At 41.5% G+C, this 9,286-nt stretch overlaps 1 protein-coding gene across 1 annotated transcript; it reads right to left on the bottom strand.

Moving 5' to 3' along the window:
* Positions 1-1,726: 1,726 nt before the first annotated feature.
* On the bottom strand, positions 1,727-8,831 carry LOC115151658 (interferon-induced protein 44-like). Its single transcript, XM_029695778.1, has 8 exons — positions 8,530-8,831; positions 4,047-4,557; positions 3,887-3,938; positions 3,521-3,716; positions 3,088-3,240; positions 2,825-2,996; positions 2,620-2,720; positions 1,727-2,535 (listed from the first exon to the last, which is right to left on the bottom strand). Exons 2-8 carry the CDS (start codon positions 4,522-4,524, stop codon positions 2,353-2,355), a joined length of 1,335 nt encoding a protein of 444 aa, XP_029551638.1. The 5' UTR covers positions 4,525-4,557; positions 8,530-8,831; the 3' UTR covers positions 1,727-2,352.
* Between the last annotated feature and the right edge of the window lie 455 nt (positions 8,832-9,286).

The following is a 9,286-nucleotide window of genomic DNA, read 5'->3' as shown; positions in this document are numbered from 1 at the left end:
TCCCATGGTTGACAACATGGTCAACCACAGTCGCTCTGATTTCATCAGTTATTGTGTTCCTGACTCCTCTTCCTCTTCCCTGTCCTCTCCTTCTCCCCTGTCCTACTTCCTCTTCCTCATCGTCTAGTTCTCACCCCTCTTACCCTCTGTCCAATATTAGCCTCCATTGTTGTCCAAACCAAATGTTTACCTGTGGCCTATTTATAGTGCTCAAGCTCTGATTTGTAAGTGAACTCGTTATCTAAAAGTGTTTTCACATGTGTCCATGTGGAAAGACAATTGGCGAAATAGTGTAGTAATGTAGAGACCAATGTTTACAGTTTTGCAAAAAGTGTGTTATAAAATTACAAACTGAGTGTAAAGCAGAGAACCTGCATTCAGTTTGGCACACTTGGTAAATACATTGGCTACAAGTGTTAATGGTTTCAGAGATAGTGCTTCAAGAATCACTGTTAGTGTTTAAGCATTCAGGAAGAAAAAAAATGATTCAGGGGGTGCTTCAGCAGCCTCCTTCCCACGGCTATAGGTGTAGCTGGACACTTTAGAAGCATCCACCGCTAAGACGACACATTGGACCTTGTCTTTTAAGGGACGGCTTCTTCACATAGCCCACAGGCTGTTCAAGACTGAACATTACCTTGATTATTCAAACCAACCAGCTGAAAGAGTTGGAATATTCCGTACTTATTAGAGACATTTATATCAGGGGTGAGCAACTCCTGTCTTGTCCTGTGAGGCTGCCTGCATGTTTATGTTCCAACCCAGCACTATCTCCCCTGAATCATATTAGTGGTCTAAATTGCAGACTGTAATTAGTTGAATCAGGTGTGTCAGAGCTAAACTGGAACAAAAGCTGGCACACACTGTGGCCCCAGTTGCATTATCATTGTAATTATGAATTATAATCTAATTGGTTATTGTCTTATGTTTTTGTAACATGTAAACACAGACATATGAGCGTAACAAAACCTGTGAGCAGTCTATTGATTAGTAAAATATACAAAAGAATGTTCAAGAAACTTCCTCTTGTCATTTTGAAATGTTTTAATGTCAGTGACATTTTGCAAGTCTACTGATAAAGATCAAATTAAATGAAGTCACCCAGGACCAATACCAGTTTCTTTTTTCAGCAGCAGCTGTATACATTCTTTTCCTCTCTATGTCACAATCGAAACTGGACTATTATATTGAATTCCTGTTTTCATATAGGAGATACAACTTATGTATTGGCAGAGGGTATTATTTGCATTTCAGCGATGGAGCTCTTGTCTTCCAGCAACGTAATTTGAAAGAAGCGGTGAGGCCCCAAAATAAAATATTCTCTGGCTGTTTTGAAGACTCAGAGTGCTTGTTGTGTTCCTTCTCTCGGGTGAGGACAGTGAATCACACTGCATTACGCAGTAAGACCTCTGTCACCTGTCTGGAAGGGACATGGTGTCTAAATGAAGTAAAGCTCCTCAGTTGTAATGCAAAATGTTACCATTATTGCTATCGGCCACTAAACACTGGAAAGAAGTGGCAGCAGAAAGTAGTTGACAGTTTGTATTTGAAAGTAAGCAGAGTTGTCGAGGAACAGGTCAGGACCAATATAAAGGGGAACACTGTGCTCCAAAAAACATGTTCAAACATGTTCATTCCATTGACTGTTAGTGTTTCTTATGTGCTCAATGGTGATTTAAATGTACCATAGTGTCAACTAACACAATGAAACATGAGGACACAATACTATGATATTCAACAAAGGTAACTTTAATGGGCAGCTTTTCCAACAGCAGCACATACTATTAGCAACTTATTTTCAGCTTCATGATATACTGCCATCTAGTGGTTAAACCACAAGCAATTGCAAGCCAAATGTGAAGTGAATCCAATGTAAAAACTACATGATCTTGTACTAAATTTTACCTCCACTTTTTCTTCAGCTGGGGTATATTCTGAGGAGCAGATTGCTGTATGAGACTATCCAAGAACTGACTATGTAGGATCAACTAGTATGCAAAGCAACCAATGAACATATGAAGAAAACCCAGGCCTTTCACCTATCCCATGTAATCCAAACAATCACAATGATGTAAACAACAGAATTAGCCATGCTAGTGAACTAACTTTCTTTTTATGCCTAAATATAGATTATTTCTAACAATTGAATAAAATATTCAAGATGAAGGCTCAATGAGGCATGTTATGATGTTCTTATCATTCTGTAGTTGTGTAATGGATAACTAGTCATCATAATTATGATTACGTGAACACCATAGAACAAGATATACAGAATGAGGCAGAGAGAGGGCTAAACAAGGTAGCATAGACAGGCAATACCACCACCATGCTGGGTGATCTCCTCCACTTGGTCTAGTCGTGTTTCTCTTGGTCGTTGACTTCATCAAAGTAGTTGTCTGCGAAGCGGAGCATCTGGATCAGGGCGCTGAGGAGCAGGATGTCACAGCTCATGTCCAGCTCCAGCTCTTCGCTGTAGTTCTTCACTGGGACAACGCAGGACATGGGTACCCCCAGACGGCCACTCACCTCCTGGGCCTATGGGAGTCGGACACACCAAGCATTACCAAACATTAATGTGACTGTTCATGGTCATCTAATGCAGGGGAGTGCAGAGCTCACCTTGGTCTTTATGTACTGGCTGTTGTACACGTTCCTCAAGTTGTCGGCCACACAGGGACAGGCCTCATCCACCTTGGTAAGAAGAACCAGCTGTGGGATGCCTGTGGAACAACAACCCTCCATTAGTGTCACTAACCAGGGATTGCGCTAGTATAGTCTGTATAATCCATCATCTTTAACCCAGGTTTCTCTCGGACTGACTGACCTAGCAGGTTGACCCTCCTGCGAATGGCCGCCAGTTTCTCCTCCAGTTTGGTGGACATAATGGAGACTTTGCAGGTGTCCATGACGTACACCACACAGTGGATCCTTTCATGCAGGTTCACTGACTGCCGGAATCCGTGGGCATCTGCTTGCAGAGGGACTGAGGGGTTGAACTGGGAAAGACGAGGGGTTTGGGTCACACTGAGGAGAATCAAAGTGTGCATGCATGCATGTATGTATGCATGTATGTATGGTGCCCCTCACCTGGTATCTGTCTGGCACATGGCCTTTCAGAATACTGCTGATGTCATCCACATCTAGCCCCGCCCCTGTGGCCTCCTCCATTCCCATCGTGTCACACAAAATGATTGGCAGCGGTTTGCCATCGCGTCCAGCCTTAACTGAGTAGGTGCGAAACTGAAATATAATTAATGCATCATCATTTTGTCCAGTGATGCAGTGGTAAAACAAAAAAACTTGGTAGGCAAACTAATCACCAGTTGCGGTGGAAAAACTAATGTTGCCTATACATTCAAAAGGTGGGTAGACTGTTGAGCAAAAAAAAAAAGTAGGTAAACTGTGTATACCCTCCACAACACAACTGATTTTGTCCACATAAATATGATGACATTCATTGAAATTGTTGAAGCAGAGACAAAAAAAGAAGACCAGTTGTTTAACATGGTAGACCACATACCTGAGTGGTCAGACTGGTTCCAGAGCTGCCCGATATGGCCTGGCTGGTCACATGGCCTCGGAAGATGGAGTTGACAGAGTTGAAAAAGCTGGACTTTCCAGCGCCGACGGGGCCGATGAGTAGAACTCTAGCCTGACCAACAGAACTGATCATGGGCTTGTAGAGCTTAACAGACTCCATCAGCTCCTTTCTCCTCCTGTGGAAAACAATAACCTCAATTTAATATGCAAATGCTTTAATGTACTGTACTCATCAATCCTATAACATTCAGTATATGTGGCCCATGTGCAATTGTAGTCAAAACATTAACACAGGCATTACTGCATCACAAAAAATAAATTATGGTCATTTCTGGTTGGAGCTTACTCAGCTTTCCAAAGAATTGTCCTCCATGGCTTTTCGATGATGTTACCACCTTCTGTTAAAAAAAAAAGAAATTACACATACATACATACATACATACATACTCACATGCACAATAAAAAAATACACATTAAAGAGAGAAGAGAATTAATTCTACACTCACCTTCCACTTTATACACCTCACACTCAGTTAGGTTAAGGTTATTGCCATGCATTTCTGCAGCATTGAAGTTGTAGTAGTTTCCTGGAACGCTGATCACTGTAGCGGTGTTAGCGTTCATTAACAACAAAGCCTCCCCAAAGTAAGGGCCAGTTGTGTTATGCATTTTGACCGCATATTGGGCATTTGTGACAGGATACTTGACAGGATTTCTACCAGTTAAACTGAACAAAAAGGCTTTGTCATCCTGTATGTACTGGCCTTGCTTGGCTGCATCATGATCTTTACTTGTGTAGCCTCCAAAAACAAACCCTGTGGCGTTATATCCTACAGAGACTGTGGGACCTTGGTGGTCACATTTCTGGTGAAAGGCTGCTCCTGTGTAGCCATGTATACTGGCCTTGAACAGCAGGCTGAGTTTGATGTTTCCCAGTAAGGAACACAGCTGTTTCTCCTGTTCCTGGGTCAGTTTGGGGTTCATGTTGGGGATCACGTTGGTCTCAGTAGGGGTGGTCTGAGGAAAAACACAAATGAGTAGTGATGCGCCGATATGACATTTTTGGCCGATACCGATATTTTCCTTGCCAAAAACCCGATAACTGTTATTAAAAATTTTAGCGGCCTTAAGCATTTTAGTAGGATTAAATACACACACACACACCGACACAGCGGTCTAAGGCACTGCATTTCAGTGCAAGAGGTGTCACGACAGTCCTTGGTTCGAATCCAGGCTGTATCACATCCGGCCGTGATTGGGAGTCCCATAGGGCGGAGCACAATTGGCCCAGCATCATCCAGGTTTGGCCGGGGTAGGCCGTCATTGTAAATAAACATTTATTTAACTAGGCAAGTCAGTTAAGAACAAAGGTTACACACACACACACCAAAAAGTTATTTTGTTTGCATTTTCGTATGTCCCCATTACCAGTAAAACATAATCAAAACCCATTTCTTTCACTTACTTGCTGTGCTGTTTCATTGTTCAGTCATTTTATTCTCAACCAGGATTTCATCATACATGTCAAGCAGTGAAGTTTCAGGTCTGTCTGTGGCCTCTCTTCCTCTGTGCGCACTGTCACTGTGTCCATTTCCATCTTGTCCAGCTGTGTATGTAATATTTCACGTAAACCCTGTTTCTTGTCTGCATCGAAGTAGCGGTCCTTGTACATAGCATCGAACATGGTGGCGACACAGTAAAGAGAGCATGCCACCGAATTGCTTGTTCACAGCCTGTGTCGACAGTTTTGTTGAGCAGGCGTTTCAATGCCCTGAGAGGGTATCATGTCTGCTGCAGGCGCAGTCAGTTGTTCGAATGGAGCTGGCTAGTGTGTTCATGTTTCCAAGTTCCAAACATGTTCTCAAATGCCATTGAAATGGCAGCAGCAGTATGACAACCAGTATATTCATGAGCATGCAATACGACTTTCCTCAGTACAAAGTCCTCGATGACCCACTGTGCTGTCAGACTCAGCATGCTCATGGAGCTGATATGCTGGTCCAAATGTCAGTCGTAAAGCTATTACTGTGTAACTCCGGTAGGGCAACATATGAAAAATAGCGCACTTGGTAGTGTGTATCGGTGCTCGACCAGTCGGCGAAAGCCAACATCACCCACGACAGAGAACGGTTTATTGTCAAGAGCAATTTATACCATTATCTTGGCGTTAATGGATTTTGCCTTTTGAGTTGTCTCGCTGAAATGTTCTTACTCTTTCAAATGACTGCTTCACCTGTTGACTGCTTGATCTACCCAGCAGACATTGTGGGCTAGGTTAGGAATGCTGTGCTGCACATATAGCGCAACATTTTACGTGGCGCCATTACGTCATGTACCTACGTTACACAAGTATGCACATCAGCTTTGACATCGGTTTTGCACATCGGTGTTAAACTAGACATCGCTCGATATGGTCACTGATATATCGTGCATCCCTACAAATGAGATTCTGACATAAGACCCTAATGCTTCATCTGGAGTTTTATCAAATTTACCCAGCTAACAACAAACGTTCTGTTAGGGTTGAACTGGCTATTTGTATGCATAACCTTTATAATATACCGGGGAAGCTATGCTACAATATTAAGTATATAAACTACGGATAAATCAACTACTGAAGACAGGAAGAACGACACCCGGCGACAGGAAGTGCGTCACTAGGCTTGGACCAGCCTGCACGCCGACGATAGGAGGAGCAAGTTTAAACCACGCTCCTCCTCCCTCTGACAGGCCAGCATTGAGCGGGAACTATCACTGTCAGAGTATAAAAGCGAGAACAATAGGATGTGTCGTCCTCTTCTCTGTCTGCCCTGCGAGGTGTTACAGAGAGACCGTATATATACGAACCACACATATACCACACGCGTGTTTGCATTAATTAAAGTACAAATAAATCAGAAGTTACTATGTGCTGACTATTTTGTTCTAATACCAGAAACGAACAGGACGCAACTTTAACAGTTCCCACAACTTTAGAGAATGCACCTAATATTTTCATAATAATGTTCCAGTGACGTGGAAGGACGGTTTTCAAGAGACCATTCCCTTAATGTCAACCAGAACGACATAACCATGTTCTCAAAATATTCAATATTAATGTTCTAGACATGTTTCATGGGAACTCTGTGTCCAGTTTTCTGAGGTTTAGTAGAACATTCCATCAACGTCCCATAAACTTACATAGAACATGGTTGCCATGTTCTCAGAATATAAGATATCAATGTTCTAGAACACGGATATACAACTGGGGGCCGCAGCGGTACTGTAGGGAGTCGTAAAAAAAAGGATATACAGTGCATTCAGAAAGTATTCAGACCCCTTGACTTTTTCCACATTTTGTTATGTTACAGCCTTATTCTTATTCTGAAATTACGACCCCATTCAGAACAAGAACTTCTTACTCGAAATCGCATCGCTATTCATTTTGAATAAATGAGTCTGTCAATTTGAACTAAGTAAGCTGCTAAATCGTTCAGCTTGCCAACATCTTGCCTTGGCTACTGTAGGCTATCTGAAATTAGATGTAGGCCTATCGGCTACCTACAATCATAAATCCAGATTGTAGTCAGTAGCATTGGCCATATGCCTATTGAAATGGCAAGTAAATCTCACAAATATACAATTTATAACTGTTTGTAGTCTTAACAGCTGGCACATACTAAAAGGCACAATTGCCAGAAAATAGCCTAACGTGATTTTTGAAGTTTGTAAAAGTTTTTCCTTTGCAGAGATTGAGATCCTCTGTCCAACTTTTATCACTCACACTCTGTCGGATTTATCTATAGTTATGCACATGCACAAAAAGGGATTTAAAATCATAGCAGTCAAACGAGTTAAATCGACACCCATTGAGGGAAAAAGATCTAGCAAGTTTAATAAAAGCTAATTATATTTTTTATTGCACCAATTTGTAAGTCGCTCTGGATAAGAGCGTCTGCTAAATGACTTAAATGTAATATTTAAAATTCCTTTATTAGGAAAGGGGATACCAAGTCAGTTGTACAATTGAATGGCTTCAACTGAAATGTGTCTTCTGCATTTAACCCAACCCCTCTGAATCAGAGGTGCAGGGGGCTACCTTAATCGACATCCACGTCGTCGGCGCCCGGGGAACAGTGCCTTATTTTGGGTTAGAACGATCGATTTTTACCTTGTCAGCTCGGGGATTCGATCCAGCAAACTTTCGGTTACCGGTCCAACGCTCTAACCACTAGGCTATTACATCACATTAGCTCCGCAATAATTATTATTTTGATGGGAAACATTAATTTGGCTTCTTGTCGTTACAAATTACGTCGTTATTCCGTCTTAATTACATCAATAACTTCATGAGAAAAGGATTTATTGGATAAATATGGCAACTCCTCCATTGCTGCGAATTTTTTTTTTTATAGTTTTCAGACTTTCTGGGCAGGTTTTGAGTCTTTTGAATTTGACATTTTAACTGGACCTGGCAACCCTGGGAGCGTTTAACCCTGGGTGGTGTTTAACCCTAAGCCACCCTAAACGCCAGTGGGATTCTGTAAACTTGATATTTTGAGTTTGTTGAAACATGCAGATGTCGAATTCATTATATTTTACATTGTTTCACCAAAGTAAACAGTCTGTGCTCATTTTGACTGTCTGATAAGAGCAATAGACTGATACATGATCAGATGTTATGTGAAGGGCTTAACTATCACTTTCACCACGCCCTTTCCTTCAGTGGCCAGGATAAAGAAACGAAACGAAACTGAATTTGGCACACGCAAAAAAGACAAAGTTGTACAACTGTTTAGTTGTTTTTGTTAGAGAGAAATTCAAACATTTCAAACAGATGAATAACAAAATGGTGTTTGCATTGGCATGCTGCTAATTTTCAAAAATAATTGTCAACCTAAAGACAGCAGGCTTGGCACAAATAAGGATTATCCACATGAACGGGTGAAAATATAAAGTTATATCAGAACTAACTAGCTAAAAACGTATTAAAAGGAACACAACACTCACCTGAAAATGCTCGTTCACGGTTCTTGAGTACGCAAAAAGGTACTGCAGCAGCGAGGAAGAGACGAATGGAGAAGTTTTACTCCACCCAGAATCTGTCCACGAAAAACGAAAATAAACCCACGTAGTGAGGATTTTTTGTATGGAGGTCAATGAATGAGTGTCAAATTCGTTCAACCAAAAAATGAATTGCTAATTTGATAAGTGAGACTTGTTTGATCTAATATAGTTTCGTGGTTAGATTGTTACGAATGCACGAATAAGTGGAAGCACGTGGCATTTCGGCAACTTTGAAAAAAACGACACGTTATATCAGGGTTGTGCTTGTTGTCATAGAGTTGGGTAGAGGACTCTTAACATTTACATTTTAGTAGACCTCTTATCCAGAGCGACTTACAGTACTGAATGCATACATTTCATGCATTTTTTTTTGTACTGGCCCCCCGTGGGAATTGAACCCACAACCCTGGCGTTGCAAACACCATGGTCTACCAACTGAGCCACAGGGAAGCGTGGACATTGCTATTGAGGGCTTCCACCAATTTTAAGTATTCAACTGTGTGGGGGTTCCTATGAGTTGGGAGCAATCAGCCAATGAAGAATAAGAAAATTAAGTACCTTAAAATGGAGAATCTTAATGGCGCTGCCCTTGCTAGTACAGACACTATAATTACACAAATATAAAGATGACTCTATCAATATCTATGGCTTACGGCCTGTTGTTCACACATATCTAACCTCATTGACTAGAATGGTGCCA

Source organism: Salmo trutta, chromosome 17, assembly GCF_901001165.1.
Source record: "Salmo trutta chromosome 17, fSalTru1.1, whole genome shotgun sequence".
NCBI classification, from domain to species: domain Eukaryota; kingdom Metazoa; phylum Chordata; class Actinopteri; order Salmoniformes; family Salmonidae; genus Salmo; species Salmo trutta.
The sequence above is the reverse complement of the archived record's forward strand: the minus strand, read 5'-3'. Positions and strand labels throughout refer to the sequence as shown.